Raw genomic sequence first — 26,664 nt, 5'->3', positions numbered from 1 at the left:
GTATTTACTACAGAGTGAAGTTTAGGGATTGCCCTGTGCGACCTTATGGCTTGATCAATCAATTAAAGATTCTCAAATCTAGATCTGGACTGGATGCTCCATACCCAACCGATGTCTATTTCCTAACTTGGTAAACATGCCATTATTTAGCCAGCAGCTCCAAATTTAAGATCAGCCACCTCTTCTTCATTCCCTATGTTACTGGTCTAGACCAAGAACTCCTCACTTTGTATCTGGATTACCACTGCAACTGCCCCCTAATTTTCTATGCCCCCAGTCTCACCTCCCTCTTCTCCCTCCCTTAACACACTTTCAGAGTATTCTGAAATTCAGATTTGCTCATCACTCTCCTGCTTAAAATCCTTCACTGGTCCTCCAAAGACTCTTAGGGTGAATTCAAAAAGCTTCAAATGGTATTCAAGGTCATTCACGATCCAGCCAACCAGTAATGTCCACAGTTTTCTGAATTCACCATCCCCTCTCAAGCCTTCTGGTCTATGTAGAAACTGAGCTCTGTCCTTGCTCCCTGTATCGGAAAAATTCTTAAAGAATCTGCTCAAGTATCAGCCCTGTTTTGGAGGTTATTTCTGATTAAAGTTTCTGTCCCCAATCCTAATTTTCTAGTCTGCACATACATATGTGTGCTTGTGCGCACACACACATACACACACACATTCCTTATTTAGCCACTCTGCTCATGCACTCCCATAGCAACTTAGGCATATATCACTATTTTTGGACTTAGTCTTTCATCTGTACATTCTCACTGCTTGGTATATAACAATGCTCAGCAAATGTATTGAATAAAAAGGAAAGAATAATCTATTCTACCTGTCTCTTTTGCTCACCCTTCCCCTTGTAGTCACTGTTCAACTCACTTCACACTGGTTTGCACCTGTATTACTCCATCGAAAAAGCCCTCCAAATCTCTGCTAAACTCATCAAACATTTTCCAGTCCTTCTCTTGGCTTTCAGCTATGTTGATATTACCATTTCCTTGAAACACTCCTCTCTTGGCCGCCAGGATACGACACGCTCCCATCCTTCCCTGGGCTCCAGCCTTCTTTTCAGTCCCTCAGGCATATCAGCTCCCCTGCGAGCCAGTCTCTAAACACACAGTTCCCTCTGTCTAGGATCCTCCAGTACTTCTAACCCTCTCATCTCAACTTCAGCTAAAGCTTCAGATCAGTGTTTCCCATATTTCAATGTAAATCTTATTAAAATGCAGAGTCTAACTCAGCAGGTCTAGGATAGGACTGGAGAATCTGCATTTCTAAGAAGGTTCTAGGTGATGCTCAAGCAAACCACGCGTGGACGACATTTTGAATAGGAAGACAAGTCAAATGTCTTTGCAGGGGAATGTTCTGTGATTCCACCTTACCCCCCACACTTGATGTAGTCAAATGCCCCCAATTCATACTCTGACCGTACCATGTAATTCCCCATGATATCTGTTGCTTACCATTATAACCTACGTGCATCCTTCTCCCCAGACTCCTGCTTCCACTAGGACCTGGAACATTCATTTTTGAGAAATGAATGAACGATGCTTATTGAGCCCACTCCTCATAGGCCGAATCACTTCCCTTCATGACACTAACACAAGGCTCACCACCCTGAGCTCGAGTCCTGCAGAAATCCAGCTCATCTGTGCTTAGTTCTCTGAGCAATATTCTATTCCTTCCCAAGGGTCACTCAACTGGGGCCTGCTGATCTATGGCCAAAGAGTAAATGGTTCCATATGTACTGGCCTTTTTATTCATCATAACAAGTGTGGTTTTGGCCACAGTTTCCATGTACAGTCGACCAGTACTCCAGATGCTCTTGTGCCAGGTATACCAGAAACAGAGTTAAAAAAAGCAAATTCTACTTATCATGGCCAGATCCAAATCTCCCGTCCTGGTGTGAGAAATATTTTGGCGCCAGCAGGGATAGAGGCAGAAGGAAAAGACAAAAACTTTTAGTACATTCTGATTTTTTTTTTCCATTTAAAATTCATTGCCTAGATTCTCATAAAATCTCGATCCTTCTTGCGTTTAGGAAAAAAAAATTGACTAAAAATGCTATTGGAAATATATAAATTAATGGCTAGATACAAGAGCTAGAATATCTGCATGAAAGAATGGAAGAGCTTAACTGCGTAAGACACACGACAGGCAGGACCGACGTCACAGTTGCCGAGAGAACTGCCTGGAGGAAGTGCCAAAGCAAAAACTAAAAATAAACAAAACATAGTCTGAGATACAAACTCCACGGTTGTCATTTCCGTTGACTAACCAATAGTTAAAATAGTACTAGCTCAGTCGCACAAATAAAAAGATGTTAACACTTCATTAAAATGTTAATAATACATCTCAGAGAAAATTGTTGCTCTCTAAATACAGAGTTTTAAGTATACTTCAGAGAAGAGATAATTTATTTTATCATTTATTTGAAATTAATTTTTTTTCTCAATTCTGTTTGGTAAACCTATTAGTATACTCAATTTGAAAAATGGCGATGTATTTCTTTAACGATACTCTTATTTGCACTGAGATTGTTCATGTCACTTAATTGTATACCAGAAAGTGACTGTTTTTCCCAGAGGTGGGAGTAAAGGCTGTGACCCTCTGATATATTCATGCCCAAAATGTAAATAGCCATAGCTTTTTTTTTCTTTAAGTGGATTTTATTTATTTATTTATTTATTTATTTATTTATTTATTTTTGTTTATTTTGAGACAGAGCCATTGTGAGTGGGGGAGGGACAGAGAGAGAGAGAGAGAGAGAGAGAGAGAGAGAGAGAATCCCAAGCAGGCTCTGTACTGCCAGTGCAGAGCCCAATGCAGGGCTCGAACCCATGAAGCTAGAAGATGATGACCTGAGCTGAAAGCAAGAATCAGATGCTCAACCGACTGAGCCACCCAGGTGCCCCGGTAAATAGCCATAGTTTTATGCATTTATAATTCACAGAATACTCACACATATAAATGATTTCTTAAAAAAAGAACAACATAACTTTTTAAATAGCACTAACATCTTGATTTTTTTCAGTAATTTTACTGTGTACTGAATTATACAGAAAGTACACAGAATTTTCTAAAAATACAAATCTGGGAGAGTACATTTCTTAGTCAAACTTTTCAAATTTTCCATTGATTTTCCCAAGCACACAATTGTCTTCACTTTATATTAATAATGCATTTCCAATTCTGTTTCAGATAAGAAATTCTTGTAATTATTTATCATCCCCAAATTTCATTAAGTTACTAATTATTATCCCAAAGTTCATATTTCAGAATTTGGAATAACATTTCTCAGCATGGTAATTTGCCTGATACTAGACGTCACTTAAAATGAATTCATTTTACATAATATAATTTTACAGAATGGACAAAGTAGGGCACAGATCCACTTTACTGAACCTGAAGCTTCAAACAGAAGTGGTCCAAGTGAACCACAAGACGTCCCCACCTATGGGGACAAGGTAAGACACTGTAACACAATTCTGTTACATAATGGCTCCCAAAGAGGAGATACGAAGGGGGTCTGAGGAGCAGAGAACGTGGAAGGACTGGATCCTTTGGAACTCTGTGATCTGAGAAATAATAACAGCAAGAAACAAAGAAAGTTTGGAGGAGACGGCTAGGATTCTGCAAATAAGTGTATAGCTGAAAAAGTGCCTCAAATCAATAGAAACAAACAAATAAAATATTCTGAGTTTGGGGAGACTTTCGAGCACTGCTCACAAGATTTCTATCCCAGCAAACTAAGGATATTCACCAAGAAAACCTAGCTCCATTTAAAAATAAAAGTCAGTGGGGGGAAAAATATAATAAAATACATAAATAAATAAAAGTCAGTGGAAAACAGGATTCACTTAATAAAAATCACATGTAACCAAATCTGATGGAAACTGATGTTATCATCTATTCTACAAAGGAAATAAAACCTGCACACACCAATAGCATTAACACCACCAAAGAAAACTTACGCACTTACAATTCCTGCCACAAAGAGTATCCTTTCTTAAAAAACAATGAACAAAATAAAAATGAAAACCAGTTAATAGGATGAGGTTGTGGATCTGGGGGGAGCAGGAAAAGAGACCTCACAACAAAGCCCCGTCAAGGAGGTAAAGCCATAATATTATTATAAACGGGATTTAAAGATATGATAGCTCAACTGTTCTTACCAGGAAGCTATATCCACACAGTCAGGTTTGAATAAGCTATGATGAGCACACCATATGGCACACCTCCTGGATAATCAATGAGAGACAGTGTGTCTTAAACACAATTCTCTTTGGTGAGGATTCTAATACTAAGCTAAGGATGTGTGTGCTTGCTAAAGTCTGGTATATGCAGAAGATTTAAGTACTCAGGCAAGTGGGAATAGGTAATGTATAAAATCCCAAAGTAGGCTCTGCAACCAATTATTTATAAGCATTGACACTAGGGCCTATTTCTCCATATGCTCCCAACCAGAGGTCCTCAATACTTGTCTCCCCTCTCTCCCCCCAAAAATACTCATTAGGCTTTTTTGACTACTATATTACACAACAGTGAAAACATATTTACAGGATAAGCCAGGTTGATAACAAGGAAGCTAAAACTAGAATACAAAATGACAAGTCATGTGGTCTGGGTAGCTTAAGTATTTGGGCAGAAGTAGTGTAGGAGGTCAGAGTTTGAGCTCCGGATTTAGTCTCATCTTGACCCTAGCTTGCCTCCATCACTTCATAGTTGGTGTGACTTTGGTTACTTCAACCTCTTTAACACTAATTTGTGGAGAGAGTCTATGTGCATTCTCAAGAAGGCGATAAAATGTTTAGTCGTACATAAAATGGTGGCTGTTTTTATGGAAACCACAGGCACGTAAGGAGAATACTCCTAATGTCTATAATACTATATACCTGGATGAGCAAACACAAGATGGTAACGTTGGCAATCCTTTTCAAATTATTTTATAAATGGAATGCAACACCCATCAACATTCTAAAAGGATGTTTTTGGAGAACTGACAAAATAATTCTAAAGTTCATATGGATAAATAACAGGCCAGAATATCCAAGAAACATTTGAAGGAAAAGCTTGTGCACTATATTTTGAAGAAATACTTGAAGCAACAATAATGAAAAAGGTATGATAATAGATCGAGAACAAACAGATCAGTAAGACAGAAGACAAAGTCTCAGACACAAGTATATAACAGTTTAGTTTTAAGAAAGTAGAAATCAGTAAGGAAAGCAACAATACAAATGGAAGATAACTTTGTTAACTACAAATCTGTACCTTATGATCAAAATTAATTGATTTAGAATTTAAGATCTAATTGTCAAAAATAAAACCTTAAGAAGAGTAGCTAGAGATATATTCGGGGAGTAGGGAAGGACTTTCTCTGCATCAACTCCAAAGAAACCATAAAATTAAATTAATGATATTTTTCAAGAAGTTAATGCAACTAAACCTATCAATAATCAGAAAGAGAATTCAAGGGGAAATAACAAAGAAAACATACTGTAGATAGCAAAGGGGGTCAACCTTATTAATTAAAATGACCTAAGGATCTGGGGCACCTGGGTGGCTCTGTCAGTTAAGCATCCCACTCTTGGTTTCTGCTCAGGTCAGGATTTTGCAGTTTGTGGGATCAAGCCCTGCACTGGGCTCTGTGCTAACAGCACAGAGCCTCCTTGGGATTCTCTCCCTCCCTCTCTCCCCTGACCCCTGCTCATTCTCTCTCTCTCTCCCACTCTCAATAAATAAAATAAACTTAAAAAAAATAAAATGACCAATTTTAAAATGAACAAAACAATAGAAAAATGGCCAAAACATACAAATAGGCAATTCTGAGAAATACAAATGAGTAGATATATGAAAAGAAGTCAAAGCTCACAAGTCACGGTTCTTACCACACACATCAAAATGGTAACCATGGGAGACAACAGATAGGTTAATTATTTCGACAGTGGTACTCATTTTACAATGTATTGATATATTAAAACATCACATTGTACATATTATAACTATATCCAGTTTTTGTAAAAAATGAGTATTTTTAAAAAGCTCACAAGTTGTTAAAAAAATTAACATCTATTACAAAGACTTTTTAAAAATTAAACAATTAATAATTAAATAAATATAACACCTGATATATATGTTTTAAGGTATGGGAAATGGGCACTCCCATATATTATTAGTGAGAATCCAAATTTGTATACACATTCTAGAGCGAACTTGACTTACAGTTTGTTTTTAAGTTCTTATCCTTCTTTTTTTTAATGTTTACTTATTTATTTTGAGAGAGAGAAAAAGCGGGGGAGGGGCAGAGGGAGAAGGAGAGAGAGGGAGAGAGAGAAACTCCCAAGCAGGCCCTGTGCTGCCGGCACAAATCCCAAGGAGTGGCTCGATCTCATGAACCATGAGATCAAGACCTGAGCCGAAATCGAGAGTCAGAGGCTTAACCCACGGAGTGCCCCGGGAGCCCCTAAAGTTCCTATCCTTTGATTCAGTAATTCCTCGCACAGAGTGTGCTTCTTGGTTCCAAATCCACCATTCAAACTTTGTTTTGTGCTGCTGACACTGGGCCTCTCTGCAAGCTACAGCTTTCTCTTTCCAGTGGCTTCCTTGGTAGGCTTTGCCAAAAGGAGGCCAGAGGTCAGAGGAGAGAGACTCTTCCCCGTTTGATTGCTGCTTGAGTCAGCCTCTTCCCACAACAGCCTTGACCCTGACCGAGGCACGAGCACCAGGTGGCTGTGCCCCTCACAAGTCTGGGTCCGCCTCTGCTGGGTCTGTCCTCTGAGCTTGGAGGGCAGGGCCTCTTCTTCAAGTCTCTGAGCTTCTAACAGCAGCAACCTTCTCCTGGGAGACTATATTTTACATGTTACCAACAGTTGTCTTCTGGTAATTTTCTGTTTCTTGTATTTTGTGTGAGGGTGTACATGTGTTTTCTCATTTTTTTTTTTACTACTTTTCATTCTTTGTATAATTAGGAAAAGTTACTGCTTTTTTTTTTTTTAACATACATATTCACACTACACAGTGATTAAAAGCACACTCTCTAAAGCTAGATAGAGTTCAAAATCCAGTTTTGTTACACACTGACCGGATGACCTTGGGCAAATTTCAGATGCCCAGGTTAGTATAAAATACATACAAGATGCTAAGAATTCCACTAAATGGATAAAAATATTTGTTTCCCTTGACAAAATTAGAATCATATTGCTCATAATACTTTTTTCACTTAATACAAAGATAAATAAAATTCATATTTAAAAACTTTGAAAAATAAAAATCACACTTCCCTGTAAAGATATATAAGTGATTTTTAACTCTCACTTTGAAATAGTTTCAAACATACAGAAAAGTTGCAAAAATAATGAAAAGGACTCTCATATATCCATCTAGATTCATGTGTTGATATTTTCCCACATCTGGTATATCATTATCTTTTTTTTTTTTTTTCTGAATCTTTAGGGAGAAGCTATAGACACTATGCCTCTTTTATCTAAATTACTATAGTGGATATTTCCTAAGGACAAGACTGTTTCCATAAATAGAAATTTAGCACTGATACTATTATCTAATATTCAGCCCATATTACATTTTTGCCAATTGTCTTAATCATGTCCTTATATAGCAATTTTCCCACTGACCAAGGATTAAATCCAGAATCACACACATTGTATTTAGCTGTTGTTAAATATGGCTATATAATAATCCATCTACTAAAAAAAAAAAATAATAATCCATCTACTGATATATACTATGCTTTTATTTAACTAATACTCTCTAAAAGGACATTTGATTTGTGTCCATCTTTTTGTTATTATAAATAATGCTGGAATAAAAATAACTTGAAAATGAAATTATCTGAAGTCTTTGACAGTACATCTTAGTATTTTTTTTAAAGATGATTTAGGATCTTTAGGATGATCATTTAGGATTCAGCAGGAAAACAGAAATCACAACAGTTATTTTAACAGACAGAATTTAATACAGGGAACTGGTTAAACAGAGTTTGGAAGCCTGTAAAGGCTAAAAGGGAGCATGGAGGTAAGAAGAAATAGTAAATGCATGAAACAACTACCTCTCTGGGGCTAGAGAAACAAAGGAAATAGGCTGGATTATTGGAAACTGGGCACTTAGGGGCCCCCAGCTAACTTGAGATGGTTTGTTCAAAGGAGAGAAGAGTATTCATTAAAAAGATATTCTGAAAAAGAAGAGGAAATGACTGGCATTCCTTCTCCATCTCCCCTTCAACTCAAAACAAACAACAAGTAACTTGTATGTGCTTTAGTAAAATAATCCAAACAAATACATGAAAAGTAAAAGAATTTTGCCACCATAAACACTGAAACCTAGCAAAATCCTGTAGCGATTTGGAAGGCAATTTAAAATGTACATGTAATACACAAACCGGGCTTTATGGCAGCCATCATTACCTCATGCAAAGGAAAGAGAAAACGCTGGAGGAATTATTTTTTTTTAAAGGTAAATTATACTAAAACATTCTCTAGTTGTAAAAATCCATTTGAAATGCAAATGATCAGGGTCGGTTCAAAGCAACAGAGTTTTACCTATGCTTGAGCATGTATGACATACCCACAGTATGGGACCTTCTACTGATGCTTACCTCAGAAAGTAAAAGAAAGGAAATTGAAAGACACAGAAAGAAGTAGACAAGGACCAGCACTGGGCCTTAGTAACCAGTTCACTTGGATTATAAGGGTTTTTAATCTCTCTGAAGCCCTAACATATTTTACAAGTCCTAATTTCATAAAGTTCAAAGAAATGACTGAAAATTCTTATTAGCAGACTTGCTGACTACTTCCGCCAAACAGTTAACTGCCAAGTGGCTAAACAGAGAGAAGGACAAAGCCACCTAGCTTTACTGTGTCTGCAGCACCCAACAACTCAAAACCAGACAGGTAGAGATGTACAGAACCGCCGAAAGCAGAGTTCACGGTTTCCCACGAAACTCTGACAGACCCACAGGTGGCATTTACTCCACAGTAAATCATCCTCTGGGTCAGCAGCAGGAAGCTCATTATGGGCTGACGGTCCAAGAGACTGGGCACTTTTCTGAGTGCTACTGTAGTAATTTCCTGTGTGAAAAGCTCACTGCTGTTCTTGCATTCCTCAGGGTGCATTTCTTCTCATCTCAGAGGATGTTGCTCTTCCACAGGAAGAGGAAGGAACCAGTTGTTACTGGATGTGTGGGCAGAGAGAGCTGTTGGGCATTTTCAGCATGCCTCAGTCTCAGCTGTGGGAACTGGGGGTGCGGCTTAGGGCCCTAGACTCGGACCGCGCGTAGTCCTGCAGCAGTTAGGAGTCATAGCTTACAAAGACAGCATTTCTGACTGACTGGGTGTCATGGGATCTACCCCCAAAACCAAGAGCACACTATACACACTGTATGTTAGTCAACTTAACAATAAATTATATTTGAAAGAAGGAGGAGGAGGAGGAGGAGGAGGAGGAGGAGGAGGAGGAGGAGAGAAAGACAGCAGCTCAGGAATTTGGAAGGCAGAAATAATACCTGGAACTTCACACCTCCAGTTCCTAGAAATGTGCTAATATTCTGAAGGAAATTCTAAAAAGTACTCTGTTGGACTCCTAAGTAACATATTTTATACAGTCTTTTTGGATACAGTCTCTTTATTTTTGTTTGTTTGTTTTTACATTTCACAGAGAAGAGTTTAAGTCCTAAATCATTTTTGTTGAAATTTAATTAGAATAACAGTTTTTGGTAAAAGGAAACCCTCATTAATGTAAGCTTTCTTTCCTTGTGACCTGGAAATTGGGAATGAAGCTCAAATTAGTATATTTTTCAGTATAGCTAAATCAAACAGTTGGGACTTATGGCCATTATGATTTTTATTAAAAACTACATTTTATTTGAAAGAAAAAAAGAAAGCTTCTGACCCACACTATTAATCTCTTTTTATAGTTGTACTATCTTAGTAAATTTTACAGATGATGAGATCTGTGTCTTCTAAAAAAGAAAAAAAGTCATGTTCCTTTAACAGACTAAAAAGTTTTAGTTGGATCCTTTTTTTTTAAATCAAAAAACACATTTTTTAAAGGTCAACTATCACATTCACAACTGTTGGTAGTTTTTATAACATATGGGTCATGATATACTTCAAAAGCAAAGATACGACTAATTGAAAATAGTCTCTTTCCATCTCTAATATTTTCGCTCCTATCTCTAAAATAACTTGTATCTGGAAAAAAAAAAAGGGGTGTTTTCTTTTAAATGGTAAAGGATCTGTGAAAACATTTTTCTTCATCACCTCTGTTGATTATCATGTATGTCTTATTTGTAAAATGTCTTTTGCAATTACTTCATTTCTTACAGTTTCAAAGGGCAACGTTTTAAAATTATTTCTCAGGGCTCCTGGGTGGCTCAGTCGGTTGAGCGTCCAGCTTGGGCTCAGGTCATGATCTCACAGTTTGTGAGTTCGAGCCCCGCGTCGGGATCTGTGCTGACAGCTCAGAGCCTGGAGCCTGCTTCGAATTCTGTGTCTCCCTCTCTCTCTGCTCCTCCCCCACCCATGCTCTGTCTTCTCTCTCCTTCAAAAATAAATAAAAACACTAAAAAAAAAAATTTTTTTTAATTATTTCTCAACCCTAATAAGAATTCTTTTGTTTCTACTAAGCATCTTAGAGTTACAATTAACTTTTTGAGTTACCGGATTAAAAGAAAAAAAAAATTACTGTATCCTAGTTGACATGTTCACTATTGTCAGAAATGAAGACTAAAAGTCTTTTACTAAAAGAAGGAAAACTGTAAAAGGTACCAGCTAGTGAACCCGAATACAGATTCTACAAACACGTATGTTCATTTCCTTTCAAATGCTTAGAGAAGGGCCAGGAGAAAGATACCCCAGGGCCACTAAACCAATGCCCAAGGATAACATTAAACTGTTTTCCTAAAGCTTAGTAAGCAGCAACAAAATTACAAACAACACACCTAGTTTCAGAAATCCTATGCTAAACTTGCAAATCAAAAGCATAGTATAAAATTATAAAAATATTGCAAAGTTTAAAAACTTAAAAAAGAATCTCACCTACCTCCAAATTTAGAGGCAGTTTATACGTAAAACCAGCAATGTTAGCATACAGAAAAGTAGTGAAAGCGGGAGGTTTGTGCAACCTGATTTTTACGGATTTCCCTGGAAAAGTAAATGGGGAATCTGGGGACAATAAATTGCATATTACCATTTTACACTTTCAAAGTGATAAATTTTAGTTTTGAGACATTTAGGTTTGCATACACTGTGTTCTTTCAAGTAAGTCTTTCCAAATCTTTGCTTACATAAGCAGTTAGGAACTGGAATCACTCTGAACTAGTTATGCAATGTTGTCTAGTAACCAGGACAAACTGTTGCCACAACATCCGTGGAAATAGTCTCTCTGTATCTGCAAGTTTACTCTTTGTATGTCCATATATTTTGTCAATGCATTAATATTTTTCAGAGAGCATCTACTGTATGACTATCTCCATGAAAGTGGGTAGCATTTTTCTTTCTAAAAATATGCTGAAGCACAAATCTTTCCAACAGGGAAACCAGTGCACTTTGCTGAAAAATACAAATCTAAATGACATCTAGAAAGGAGTCGTGTGTTTTTTACCATTGTGCTCACTTCCTGAAGTCACAGCAATAGCAGAGGATCTCTTGCACTGATTCAACTGATCACTTTCCTGAGCCTAAAAAAGGATGTAGTAAAACCACGGTTCTTTTTCCCTCAGCAACCCCTCTGGCAGAATGATGCAGAGCCAGGAGATAATCTCAGCTGCCCTGAGGTTCCTCAAGGGTACACCTTACTGTCCCTGGGGAAAGGAGACAGGGAATCGCACAGCTGACATCAAACCTGTCAGGAAATCCTCTTGGCTCTGCCTTTAAAATACATCCAGAATGGATCACTTATCACCACCTCGTCTGCTACCACCGGTCCAGGGAGGCCTCTCTGCTGACTATTCATTAGCTTCCTAACCAGCAAGTCTTCTTGTTCTTCCCCACCCCACCCCCGGGGCGATTCTCCACATGGTGGTGGCCACGGTGAACCCATTAAAACCTAAGTCACACAAGTCCCACCTCCGAAGGAAAGCCTCTGGAGGCACCCACCTCACTCTCAACTGGAGCTTCCAGCACTGCTCCCACTTGCCTCGAGTGCCTTCCCAGGTACCCGTGTGGCATGTTCCCTTCATTCCTCACGTCACTTCTCGCATGACCCTTGTCCTCAACATACTACCTAAAACGCACCCTTAGTCCTGTCTGCCTTTAGTGCTTTCTACACCTTTGCATGTTTTGAGCCTATATGCGCTGGGCTCTATTATGCTATACAGTCTGTTTTTTAACCTGTGAACTGCCCGTCTTCCCCACTAGCATGTTGAAAGCCGGCTTCTCTGGGCAGGTATTATTGTTCGCTTTTTCTAAAGTCAAGAACAGTGAATGGCACAGAACAGTTACTAAGTGCAGGCTGAGACACACGTGCACTGCAAGCAGGCACATCCCTGGCCTTTCACTGCAGGGGCTACCCGGTGAGGCAAGCAACTTAAAGATCCCAAACTAGACTGATGTACTTCTATTACCGTGGTACGTATTTTCAACTCTGAGGTGTCTACTTACAACTTGCTTTCCCCAATTGGAATGTCCCTATCAAAATCCTATCCAACTCTGGTTAGGTCAAGAATTGGTCAAAAGTTTCCTTCTAGAGGAGTCCTCTAGTTTTCTCCAGCCCATTAGTGATCTTTTCAGAATACTTCCATCAATAATCTCTTATGGCAATCATACACACTTTTCATCTAGTATACTGAAATTGCCACTTATTTCTTAAACTCTTATTTCTATTGGGCTAGGTTGTAAGTTTCTTGAAGTCAGGTAGGCAGCTTGACAGGCCACTGAGCATCTCATGTAATGCTTTCATGCACTACAATTTTAAATATCTTGACTGCTGGAGCACCAAAACCCTTGATTTTTTTTTTCCTACAATACAATCGCAAATTCTCAGTGTATTATAAAGATTAATTTGACCTGAAATACTGTCCCCAATTCTAAGGAAAGACATCCACATTACGTTCATCTTCTACACAGTGGCCAGAATGAAGAGGAGAATCACTTTGATTCTCAGAAGAGAGTCCAGTGTTTCGACAATCAGAAGAACATGTACAAGATTATCAATTTCATTTTGTTCATTTGTAGGACAAATAAGAGTAAAATCAACACATCAAACCTTATGAATATAGTTGACCTAAACTATTTTAATAACTCTAGAGTATTTAAAACAATTTTTTTTATAATCAGTATTGTTTTTTTAAAAAAGACTTTACATTAGGATTCAGAAGAGAAATTCCTATCTTGCCTGCCTTTTGCAGGGGAGGAGTGACGATGGGGAAGGGTCTAGAACATCCCACATCACATGTCAATGCCAATGCTAAATGCTGTTGTACAACTTTGATGATAAAATCTTGGTCTGGTTCTAACTGAATAAATGAAAACATTAAAAGACTCAATGGAATCTTGCAAAACCCTTAGAAAATCAGTATATAATAAGTAACAATGTAATGAGAATAAAGATTCAGGAATGTGAGATCAACATTTTAAAACTATATCTATATGACAGCCAGTGTACAACTACTCCCCTCCTTCTTCTTCTTCTTCTTCTTCTTCTTCTTCTTCTTCTTCTTCTTCTTTTAAACAATTAAGCTTTAAAAATGCAGATTGGTAACAGCTTATTTTGATGTTGAAATATCGTATCAGATTTCCTGCCTGGCATTGGAGGCACAAGTGCAAGTCACAGAGCTACCAACTGTTACACTGTATGCCACAATTTCTTCTCTGAAGTAAGAAAGCACCAGAGCCCAGATATCAGTATTCTCAGATCTAGAAATCATCCTGAATGTAACAGTAAATCAGGTCAAAGAAGCAACAGAAGCCAACTGTTCCCTATACCATAACAAATCTGCTCTTATCCTACTAGGAAATTTGACAAATTAAGGTTTCAAGAGTAATCTTTTTTATGCCTCATCTTGAAAATTTCTTCCAGTCTTCTACAAAAACCAAACGAATAAATACCCCAAACAAAGAGTGATCACAATAACAAAACCCCAAACCACCTTTAAACACTGTGTGTTTTGGCTTCTAATATTTCTCTGGGTTTTAAAATTACAATGACATGCAAAGTTCACATCACGAATACTCAGCGCAGTGGTGCTTCATGCCACAGTAGACACAAATATCCTCTACAACTATGCCTGATTTGTTGTGCAGAAGGAACAGAAAAGCAGCCGAAGTACAGAGGGGACTACAGATTAAGACTCACCAGTAGATTAATGGAACATGAACATTTAAAGAGATTTCACCATAGTTTTTCTTTTTTTAATGTTTTTAATGTTTATTTTAGTTTTGAGAGAGAGAGAGAGAGAGAGCGCGCACAAGTGGGAGAGAGACACAGATAGAGGGAGAGACAGGATCTGAAGCAGGCTCCAGGCTCTGAACTGTCAGCAGTGCCCGAGGCGGGGCTCGAACTCATGAACTACGAGATCATGACCTGAGCCAGTCAGATGCTTAACCAACTGACCCACCCAGGCGCCCCTCACCATAGTTTTCTAACCAATTATCTACAGTGAGCTAAAAGAAAGATATATACCTTGACAATTTAAAGGAAGAAATGTTAAAGATAATCTTTATAAAAAGATGCTTTATGAGCATCTAGTTTTGTCTTCAGAGAATGTCCTAGTAAAATAAGTAACATCAGGAGTCTTTACACCTTACCTGGGGGCAACCAGCTATCTTCCAGATTGTAAAAGAATCTACTTAGAGGGGATTTCATTAACCTAATGCTAAACCAATTTAGAGCAAATATGTTTTTGTTTTCCTATGTTTTGTTTTATTTGTATGAAGCATCAAGCACACAACTCAAAGTAACAGTACAGTCTTCTTTGTAATGTTTATATGTTGGGTTGAACCATGGGGAAATCACTGACATTACACCATTTTTGCCTACAGAATGGCAATTTCATATAATCCCACCTAATATTATCCCTTATGTGGACAATAATTGTACTCTTAATCTTATTAGTTTTGTAGCATAGCTGCAAACTTGTTGTGCATTTATCATACAAAATTGTCCTCTCAAAGTCCCACATACATCATAGTCCCTGAGTTAGGGTCCTATAACATGGACTAGTTGACTTGGGCACCCTTGGATTACCATCCAGGGACAGACACCCTGCTATCACTTGCTAGGTGCCAATTATCCCACTTCCATAGCATACTCTCAAAAACATCTGGATCATTCATGTCATGAGACCTTGCAAAGCTTGAAGGGTACTGGCAGGGAGAGTGTAGGCCAAAGATTTTGGATGGTCTGTGATATTTTCTAGGTCAGGCATGCCCAACTTTATAGACTGATAACCTCATAAGAAGGCATCAAATCTCAGAAACCACCTAACTTTTTTGCTCCTTTTACTACAGAGGCAAAACCCCAACCCATTAGAATTTATAAGTTTCAATAGCATTCCTTTTGAGTAATTCATTGAACATGAATGTATTGAGCACTATTACAAGTCACCAATCAATATGGCAAGAATTGGATGTCTAGTTAATTTTCAATGTCATAAGTAAGCTACTAATGCAGAAATGCTAGGAGGGATATTTTATAAACATGAATACTGTAAGAGACAAGACCACAGGCCTGTGTGAGGTTCTAGGTGTCACCACCGATTACTGGACTTCCTTCCCTCTGACAATCATCCCCTTGGTTACTCGCCCTCCTCCCAAGCCCCCAGGCTGATTTCTTGTGGGTGGAACTTCTCATGAGTGATCTCTGAGTATTCTCTCCCTGGGATTAACACTGAAAGAACCCTTTAATACTTTAATAAGTACAGTTCTTTCTGGTACAGGATAGATTCAGGATGGACTAGTCCTTCTGCAGGATTCCTCTACAAAAAAATACTATTCTTGACATATGCTGGAAAGTGTACAATGTCATAATGTCAAGTGTTTTGGTTTATTTCCTTTCTTGGCCACACATTAATAATCTCTCCAGAATATTTAACTATCCGAGTAGTGTCACCAAAGACCATGCATGCAATGCCTCCCATTCATTCTTAGGACTAGTTCGGCATTGACTAGCAGGAGTTGATGGCAACGATGATTAGCCTTGCAAAGGCCAACAGACTCCAATTGAAGTCTGAATCTTTGACTTTACACTGCGCAAATAAATTATATGTATGTAGTTTTTATAAACAAAATTGCAAATACCAAAAATACTTAATCTCTGGATAATCCACCATAGGGATTATCCACTAATAGGGACAAAGGGAAATGGCTGCTTTACTTATAGCTTCTATGGAGAAAACTAGAAGTGAGTTTAGCATCTCTGAAAGGCAATTAACAGAGAAGAAAATCTGTTCTGTGACAACACAGTGAAATATCACCTGGATAGCACCTTAATAGGAAATGAGACAATGAGTACGGGTTAGACTGAGCTCAAGGTTATCAAAGTAAAGCCTTTTCTGATAATTGGTGCTGCTCCCCCTTGTGGCTATTTAGACATATTGTAAATATGACTTTTTGTACAAGGTTTTTTTTAATGCTAAAACGTTAGGCTATTCAGCCCATTTTTTATCCCCTCTCCCACACACTTTTTAAGGAAAATGGATTCTCCAAATAATTATATGCCACTTAAATGTCAAAGAAAACTTACTGTAGTAGAATCAAAAGAAAGGATGTCCATAACAGGGGGAGAAGAAGTCTGCAAATCGATTACCTCAAGCTTTGGATTAATCTGTGTATATATACAAGAAAAGTTGACATTAGTTTTTTTCTACTATAAAAAACGGAATGCTATTTGCAATAACCTAGAAGGTATTCCTAATATATTCTAAAAATTAAAATACATTGCTAAATTCACTAACATGAATACAAAAAAATTTTAAGTACAATATCAGCCTATCGAGTCTATCAATGTATAAGAAAAGATCACTATGACCAGGTGAATTTATCCCAGGAATAAAAAGTTGATTTTACATTGGAAAATCAACATAATTTACCTATAAAGGGATTTTTTTTAATAAAATAAAATAAAATGACCCACCTCAGAAGATGCAGAAAAAAGTCCTAGCCAGTTCATTAAAACAAGAAAAGGAAATAAAAGGTGTTAAGATATAAGAATTGGAACAAAAGAAATAAAATTGTTATTCATATATAATTATCTGTGGAAAAATTCCAAGAGAATCTACTGCTGACTCATTAGGAAGATCCAAAATTGATACACACAATCAAGTGCACGTCTGTACTTCAACACAGTCAGAAAATGTAAATTTATGGGGTGCCTGGCTGCTCAGTAAGTAGATCAGGTGACTCTTGATCTCAGGGTGGTGAGTTCAAGCCCCACATTAGACATTAAACAACTTTTAAAAAGAATAAAAAGATATCATTTACGATACCATAAAAATGTAAATACATCAGAATAAACACACAACGGTTTGTGTGGGAAAAATAATAAAACTAATGTAAAATATATTTTAAAAGACCTAACTAGGGGAGCCTGGGTAATTCAGTCAGTTGAGTGTCTGACTCTTGGTCTAGGCTCAGGTCATGATCCCAGGGTCGTGGGATTGAGCCTCACGTCGGGCTCCAGGCTGAGTGTGGAACCTGCTTAAGATTCTCTCTCATTCTCCCTCTCTCTCTCTCTCTCTCTCTCTAAAAAAAAAAAAAAAAAAAAAAAAATTTATATATATATGTGTGTATATATATATATATATAACAACCAATTTTTAAAAACCTCTTGCATCTGATTACATCAAACCCAAAAATTTCTTTTTAACAATGGACACCACAAAGTTAACCGTTAGAACATGGAAAAGGAGGATAGATTATGATGTCTGAAACTGAAAAAGTAGGTTTTTCTTGCACATCTACAAATTAATGTGAAAGACAGTGATCCCAAGAAAAAATTATGGAAGAGAAAATCTAACAGTTGACCAGCATATTGAGAGATTTTCAGAAACATTATTAGTAATTAACACAGATTAAAGCGAAATACCACTGAACATCTATTAGGCTCCAAAAAATGAGAAAGCTCAGTGATGCCAACCTTGTTTATGGCAGCACTGTTTACAATGGTGGAAAAAAAACCACACAACCAAAGGCCCCCAAACATTCATCCACAGTGGAAAAGACACATAAATCGTGCGAATTACTACTGTGCTAAATTCATTGGGATCCTACCCAGCCGTGAAGATGAGTAGAATACAATATGTAACAACATGTGAATGAATGAATAAATGAATGAATGAATGTATGAATGAATTCAGAATCCGTATGTAGGATTCTCAGGATTTTAACGTTAAGTGTAAAAGCGCTTATAGAGAAATATACTCAGTATGACTTCATTTGCATAAAGTTTAAAACCATCTAAAAGTAAATAACATCTAATTATAGATTCAAATATATATAGTAAATGAAAAAGAAAAGCAAGATTGGCTAACTAGATTGGCTATTATTTCTGAGGAAGGTCACTTCAGAATTCTAGAAGATGAAAGAAAAAAATAAAAATAAAACCACATCATCATCAATTATTTATTAAAGATCATGAATACAAGTTGGTTAGCCAAGGGAAACACAGATAGCAGAACTTTGTATCAAATGAATGGTCCCAGCAGTGGGTATATAAGAACCTCAAAGAAGAAACTGTTGACTTCGTGAGAAAATCTCCCCCATGGAGAAAACACAGGAAGGGCTTAAGATGGATCTTTGAAAGAAAGGTTTGGAAAACAAAAGCCGAGAGACATAGAGGAGGTCAAGAGCATTCCTGAGCACAGAGGCAGAATGCTGATGTGATACCTTTGCACAGGGTAGTAACAGGAGAGGTTGCAAGGGGCAAATTGTGACAGGTGAGGGAACTGGGGAAGGCACAGAAAAGATGGGGCCCACCACATACTTTAGCAAGACGGATCGGACAGAGGCATGTAGGGTAACAGTGAGGACACCATTGCGACAGCCCGGGACTGGGGTGATCAGGGCTGAGACCAGCGGAAGAGGAGCTGAATGATTTTAAAAGCACTTATCACGTTTGATGGGTAAAGCTGTAGTTTGGGAAACATTAAGAGGCTTTTATAATTACCCAGCCACCTGTGTCAGAGGCACAGGCCCCAGAATGCCCACACCACAGAGAAGGGTTAGCACAGCGAAGGATGCAGACGAGGGCCTATCGGCCCAGCCTGCCAGCACCTTGGTTTCTTTCTGGCTGCTCCAGACAGCAGAAAACACTGCCCCCTCCTATCAGCTCTGAGTCCACACTGGGGGCCGAGATAAGAAACATGAGGATCAGTCACCTTCCTTCCAGTCTCAGCCTAGCCAGGCCACCAGAGAGATTGCCTGCAGACATTTTATTCTCTTTTATCTACTGCCACCTAGTGTACACATGAAATCAATTACGTACGAAAAATACAATCTGGTTTTACCATCTGAAATTGGAACTGTTCAAAAAATCTAAATCCCATGGAAATAGCCTCTCTCGTGGGGAAATCCTTGAGCTTCTTTCTACAAGTTGGAGAACTCCTGATGGAGCTAACAAGTTGCTGACACATACATTAAAATGGAGCAGGACGTTCTTTAAGTAAAGCCTTACAGTCTTCTCAAAAAGAGAATATGTGGAGGGGCTGGTTCTGTGCTAGCTAATCTCCAGGAATATTAACAGTACGTTCTAGCTCTCCATCCTTATTAAAGGGAAGGACCCTGTAATAACTGTGCTCACCTTGAAATGGAGTGGGCTGCGTTTTGAGGGCTGAGTGTTCCATCACTGAACAAGGGCACGTCACGGAGGGGTTCGTGCATAAAGAAACCCTCACACGCACCACCCACTCTGGGGCTCTGTGAGGAGCACGAGGACTGCTACTAACAAATTCTGAAGGGCAAGGAATACGCACGCCTGTCTTGTTCTTTGTTGCACCCTCTAAAGCTAGTACAATGTCCAGCACATAGATACTCATTCTCTATTAACAGAATAAAATTTAATTTTGATTATTTTGAAGCATTCCATCAAAATGGTTAAAAGCACAAAACAGAACCAGTGCACCTGGGTTGAAATGCTAGTATGGCCACTTCCTGACTTTAAGCTTTAACTTACATGTGCCTCGATTTCTCAAGGAATAAAAATAGCACTTTGTAGCGTTTTAAGGAAGATTTAATGACAATTTTTAGAAGCCAATTAGAAATAGCTTTGTATGTATTCAATATTATTATTATTACTACTAATATTATTATTATGTAATCTCTGAAGAACATTTATGGAGGCCCAAAACAATATAAGTATGTGCCATGGCTAGAAATAAAATGTACAATTTGCAGAGAAGTGGTCATTTTTTACCTGAAATTATGTTTTCAACCTTCGGAGAAGATTAAAATAAAAACCCAGTCTCAGACTTGAAGACTTAAATTGATCCATTCTCAGGAGTGCCTGAATGGCTCAGTTGGTTAAGTGGCTGACTTTTGGCTCAGGTCATGATCTCACAGTTCATAAGTTCGAGCCCCGCATCAGGCTCTGTTTAGACAGCTCAGAGCCTGGAACCTGCTTCAGATGCTGTGTCTCTCTCTCTCTCTGCCCCTCCCCGACTTGCACACGTGCACGCGTGTGTGCACACACACACACACACTCTCTCTCTCTACATAAACATTAAAAAAATGTTTTTAATTGATCAATTTTCAACAATGAATCATGGGAAGACTATCACAAAATACTATTACATAGATGTTTGGTTAAGTTAAAGGAACTTTTCCTACCTGTTAAATATCACACAGAATTTCCTGTGCAATTTATAGATCAAATTCATCTCAAATGGCCATTATAAAACTAAAAGCCACCAGAACAATTATTTTATTGATAATTTTTTTTTAGCTAACTAACCATACTCCCCTCCAGTAATATTCTGTAATTCTCCTAGCATAACTATTTTGATGCCTGTTGCCCTTAGGATGGATTTATTGTCTTCCCATTAAAATATGCAAAAGTCTAGGGTACGGCACATACACTAAGTTCCCACTCAAGAAGGTAAGTTTGATTCTGCCTGGGGGCAGAACTGTGTGATTCGGCTCATACCAGTTTGAAGAAGATAAAGCCAGCACGAATTAATGACGTGCCATAGCACAGCGTGGTCAGAGTTAAGTTACCTAGTTTTCAAATTTGCCTTCTTTCCCACCAAAATGAGAAAAAAAGCTGTCCTCATGTTTTTATTTAAGATGGGAGTACGTAGGGGGTGCCTGTCTGGCTCAGTCCATATAGCATGCAACTCTTGACTTCAGGTTGTAGGTTCGAGCCCTACACTGGGTTTAGAAATTACTTAAAAATAAAATTTAAAAATATGTATTAAAAAAAAGAAGATGGTGTGCCTAGGCCAGGAGTGCTACAAAGGATGTGCAGTTAGGTTACTGGAAAGGACACAGGAGGGGTCTGTTTCACATAGCTAAAGCTAGGATTGCATGTTTCATGCCTTCTTTCATGCGGCCTTCTCTCATTTATTCTAAAAGTAATCTGTGATCACCCTCTCTATCCATGGAAGGATTAGCAGTTTCCATATTTAGTCAGCTGGTCCCCAAGGTCTAAGACTCTGCAGGACGCCCCACCTTCTAACAAGTGAGGCACACAGAGCTGGCAAATAGGGGCTTTTGCAAAAGGCTGCACGATTTCACCCAGAAGACTGAGGTTATGCCATTCAAATGAACCTCACAGAAGACACATAAAAAACATAAATCATGGGAATACTATGATGCTTCAGACTCAGAAATGGAATCCTCACGGTTACTGTAGAAAGAGCAAGTTAGGAAAATTAATTAGATCACTTAGGAGCCATTTTTTCCACATCTCTTTATCCTGTTAATCATGAATCTTTACCTCAAAAAAAGAGAAAAGTTTTCTAATTTTCAAATATTTCCAAAGTAGCGTATGTAACCTGCCTAAACCTTTGAAAAGAAATGAGCCCCCCAAATTTAGTAGTTCAAAGTAAAACTTACTAATCATGAATAGACACAATACAACGTCTATTACGATTCAAACTCTTCCATTCAAGGTGATATTTTTAAACTAACAGTCTTTTGGTTCTATGAGGGATCCCCAGACATTAACTTGGAGCCTTCAAAAAAATTTGATATTTAACATTTGTTTGTAATATTAAAGATGTCCTCTGTCCAGAACACTTTACACCTTTGCTTTATCATAAGAGCTTTTTAAGGGAAAAAAACAAAAAGCAAACAGTTGGTTGTTCACAGGCAGCGTCCTATCACTTCTGTGGCATTCCACGTCACATGAAATGAAGATGTTTTGCAGATGAACATTCATACCGTGTACTTAATTTATGCAACCGTGAGTGCTTACAGGTAATTGAAACTGGGTACACGGAGGCTGACATTCTTTAGGACACAAACAATTCAGTCACAGTGCTCACTTTTCTGTTTAGTATAAGTGAACTCTAATTCCAGGATGAAAAGATGGTTTTGAATAGATTTTTCAAGTGTGCATGTGAAAAGCATGGTTGAGGGTGGCTCTGCATGGCCTGGGTCACCCTGACCTCGCCAAACAAAGGAACCCTGCCACCACTACTGCTTTCTGGCTGCTGCATCAGATCAGCGCTTCTCAGACAACTTGTTGACATTTTAGAGAAAGTCCAGAACTCTTAAGTGGGCCGGGGCTGGCGGGAAACCACAGGGACAATGGCTTGGCTCTCTAAGGTGGGGGTGGCGTGGTGTCACGGAGAGATCCCTGAATGGGGAGCCCGGGTCCCCATTCCTCAGCCGGCAGCTCTACCCGCGCCACCCTGGGAAGGTGGCTGAGTGGATGACAGGGCAGCGGCAGCACAGAGGACCAAGCCCGGCCAAGCCCCAGACATGCCAGAATAAGACACACCATGAGTCAACAAAACCAGCTGGGGGTAAAACAAGAAAAGAGAACTTAACCTAAAATATGTCTCCCAAACATTTTAGGTGAATATATGCGATCACAGGGAATCGACAGCTACATCTATCACGGCAGACGCTGAAAACAAAATGTGACGAACCACAAATTATATTACATTACTTCTTTCAAACAAGTAAAAAAAATGATACAGTAATAATGATGATATAATAATGGCACAAAGAGGTACTAAATACTTTGTTTAGAAGAACTGGAAAGATGGCCAGAAGGTAGAAAGGACAAAAATTGTAGCAAAAAAACTGAAAATAGACACCAGCAAGAAAGAATGACGACAGAAATCCCCACATGTGGTTAAACAAAATCTATAAAAGAATCCAAAAAAGTTAACTTTTAAGGACTGAGGGTACCAAAACCCAAGAATCAAAGAGCTGACTGGGGTGGAAATGCAGGGACCTTCCGTGGAAGGGAGTACGGAACCACCGTGTAAACAGTGCTGGTGACTAAACTGTCACTCAGGAGTACATGTTAAGAACTCAAAACAGCCACTCGAAAAGCAAAGCAAGGCTCTGTCAATGATGAAAAACCAATTCAGATAAATAGGTAATAATGATTTCTGATATCAGTTCTTGGAAGAGAAAGGGGCTTACGAATAATCATGCAAAATGGAAAGAAACACACTAATACCAGCCAAGTATCCAGAAAAGATGAATTTTGTCTTTGAAAAGAATAGAACATTTAAATCTATAGGACCTGAGGGAACTTGTGAAGCAAAACCTACAGCTAGCTACATAGATAATTAAATATTGTAAAATATATGCAGGCAAATAGTAAAATGGTCTCAACTATCAGGTTTAATGCCTACATCTCTTCTTACTGTCCACGAGATTTTTTTCTTTTTGCCATTAAAAGGCTTCACGATACCTATTTCAATGACTGTTATAAACATTCTTGCCCTTCAGCCCTGTTCTTACGACAGCCATGACATACTCTTCCTAAACACACAGGAATACAAAGTTAAGTCAGGCTTCAGGGTCACCGGCCTTACGTTTGATTTCTCATTTCCTACTATTATGGACACAATTTTTAAGCTTTATTTCTAGGCCTTCAAGAAGCAAATACAAGAGGCTTCAGCAGTAATACACACTATCACTATTTATAGTATTATTGCATCAGTCAACATAATTGTTTCTCAAAGTGATGTTTTAAGGCCTAACTAACGTTTTACAGAATGAAGTCTCGTTGACCAATAGCCCCAAAATGTACACTTACAAACAGCAGAACAAATATGGGCAAAGTACTCACTTCAACAGTCTCAATTTTTCCTTCATGGGGATGTGGTGTTCTTGGGTATATATCAACAAGATGTGGTGATGAATCAAAATGCAATCTTTTGAGATTTCTTTTAATAATGTCTTTACAATTCAAGCCATCAAAATTAGTCCTCCATAATAAGACCTTTAAAAAATTAGTATGTTGGCAGTTATCCACTTGCATGTGAAAGCACCAGAACTGATTTTTATTTTTACAAAATCCAATATACATAATTGTCCCTTATAATAGGACAGCTAGATGTATATTTCAACAATGCTATTTTTTTTCAATACTATTTGTCAAGTGTGGAAGGGAAAGATTTAGCACTTGGAATTGCCCTCATGCCCAATTTAAAATTCATACTAAGAAACAACTTACTATTTTAAAATTCCCTTTTATTTTTTCAAAGTTCAAAATCATGTTTTTGGCTTGATAGTCCATCTTATTCAATAAATCTGCCTATGTATGACCCAAAGTCATATGTATGACTTTGGGTCATACATAGGCAAAAATGCAAATTTGCTACATTAACAATTTATATTTACCATCCTCTGAGGAGCTTAACATTTGAAGAACAAGATGTAGAGATAAAAGATGAGGCAGAGTTCAAATGGAAGTGCCACACCAGTATTGGAAATTCAGTGAGTTACACATATAGTTGAGTGTCCAGATGAGCTGCTGTTTGAGTTCCAGAAAGTATCAGAACTGGCACTATTTCAACTGGGAGACAGCAGACTTCCTGGCATTAAGTTAAAATATAAACTTATTGATAATCCTCTTAACATATACAAAAGAGCTGATTGTAAAAACCTTAGCTGAGGTCTTGGATTCCTTTTCCCTAACCAAATCAGAGAAGGAGCTGAAAGATTTACAAACCTGTGCATCTGCACCTCCGGAGCTAAATAGGTCTCCACCTTTTGAGAATGAAACAGTAAAGACAGGTCCCTAAAAAAATAAAGGGAGATTTTTTTTTTAAGCACTTGGTATTGTTTTCTTATGTCCAGGAAGACTATTCATTTTTCATCCTATTCTATATAGACTATTTATGCAATAAGTCTGATAGAACATATCCAGTTGTTGGCAAATAATGTAGGCAGAGTAAAGATTTCAAAGCACCAACCCAATTATATTTGAACACATATAAATGATACTAGATTTACAAAGCAATACTAATAAAAATATGCAATACACGTTTTTCCCTTTAAAGAAAAGCTTGTACGTGTGTAAGTTAACAAGAATGTCTCTGTGGTTAAGTCTCCAACTCTTGATTTCAGCTCAGGTCCTGATCTCATGGTTCGTGAGTTCGAGCCCCACATCGGGCACTGTGCAGACAGCACAGGGCCTGCTTGGGAGAATCGCTGCCTGTCTCTCTGTCTCTCTCTCTTTTAAAAAATAAATAAATAAAAATTAAAAAAAAAAAAAAAAAAAAGACTTTCTGGCTTTGGACTCTTTACTCAGAATAACAAATCACCGGCAGAAACCGAATGACAAGTCTGTAGGGAAGACGAACAAAGCCCCTTCCTGACCACAACAGGCTTCACTGAGTTCTCTCTTCACATGGGCAATAGTGAGTCACTGAAAGTTTTGCCAGCAGGACACAGGAGAGAGCTGTGACTGTTGAACACTGAGGTCACAATTGTGAGAATGATGAATTGGACTGAGAATGAATGGTTGGAGCCAGTTAAGAAATTACTGCAATTACCTAGGTGAGAGGTAGTGAGAACCTGAAATTAAGCCAGGACTCTGGAGTTGGAGAAGTCACAAGATGTCCAAGGACATTAAAAACTAACAGAAGATACTAATGCTTTTTCTATATAAGAAAAATTTGGGGAAACCATCTTGTATTTTTCAAGTAGATCATCACACAGATTTAGGTTATTATAGCCTCATAAATATCTTTAGACTGAAAAATTCCATCGTGTGTAGTGTTTTCCTCCTAAAATATTTTGCTTATCTTTTTTTCTATTATTCTGTACTTCTTCCATGGATATTTTGATCCTTGACCACTTCGATATGGTTATTTCTTCAACCTAAATCCATGGATACACATATATCTGAGCTGGTTAGTGTCTATTTCGGATTTGCTCTAACACAGCTGCAGGACAAATGATAAAGCAAAGCAGGAAGCCAGGCAGGATACATGAAGGCAGAAAGAAGTCCTTCTCCCCTAGACCACAAAGCCTATTCTATTTCTGGAGATAAACAGCTTATAATTGGTTAAAAGGAAGTACCTAGGACATCTTTAAAAAAAAAGAGAGAATGCAGGATGCATTCTAAAAAAACTTAGAGAAGTTTGTATATTTACCCAGAAAGGAGGAATACTTTATACACTTAAGTAGAGTTTTTATTTAGTGCATTATATGCTGGTGAGTGTGTGTGTGTGCGCACGCGCGTGTATCACTGAACAGGCTCAATAAATAGCAAGCCTCTTCCCCACAGGATTCTAAATCAA

The 26,664-nt window shown here is 38.1% G+C and overlaps 1 protein-coding gene across 3 annotated transcripts in view; it reads right to left on the bottom strand.

Moving 5' to 3' along the window:
* POC1B (POC1 centriolar protein B) overlaps positions 1-26,664 on the bottom strand; it is a 97,907-nt gene that overhangs the window by 23,650 nt on the left and 47,593 nt on the right. For 2 of the 3 annotated variants that reach the window (XM_040491260.1, XM_040491261.1), the window contains exons 8-10: positions 25,089-25,157; positions 24,204-24,356; positions 16,698-16,778 (exon numbers count right to left, since the gene is read on the bottom strand). In XM_040491260.1, the coding sequence (XP_040347194.1) occupies positions 16,698-16,778; positions 24,204-24,356; positions 25,089-25,157 (303 nt within the window). The remainder of the gene's footprint in view (positions 1-16,697; positions 16,779-24,203; positions 24,357-25,088; positions 25,158-26,664) is intronic. The other variant, XM_040491262.1, reaches the window with a different exon arrangement.

This window comes from Herpailurus yagouaroundi, unplaced genomic scaffold (assembly GCF_014898765.1).
Source record: "Herpailurus yagouaroundi ecotype Mexico unplaced genomic scaffold, PumYag 182, whole genome shotgun sequence".
In the NCBI taxonomy this organism is placed as follows: Eukaryota; Metazoa; Chordata; class Mammalia; order Carnivora; family Felidae; genus Herpailurus; species Herpailurus yagouaroundi.
Note: the sequence above shows the minus strand (reverse complement) of the source record. Positions and strands in the feature narration are given on the sequence as shown.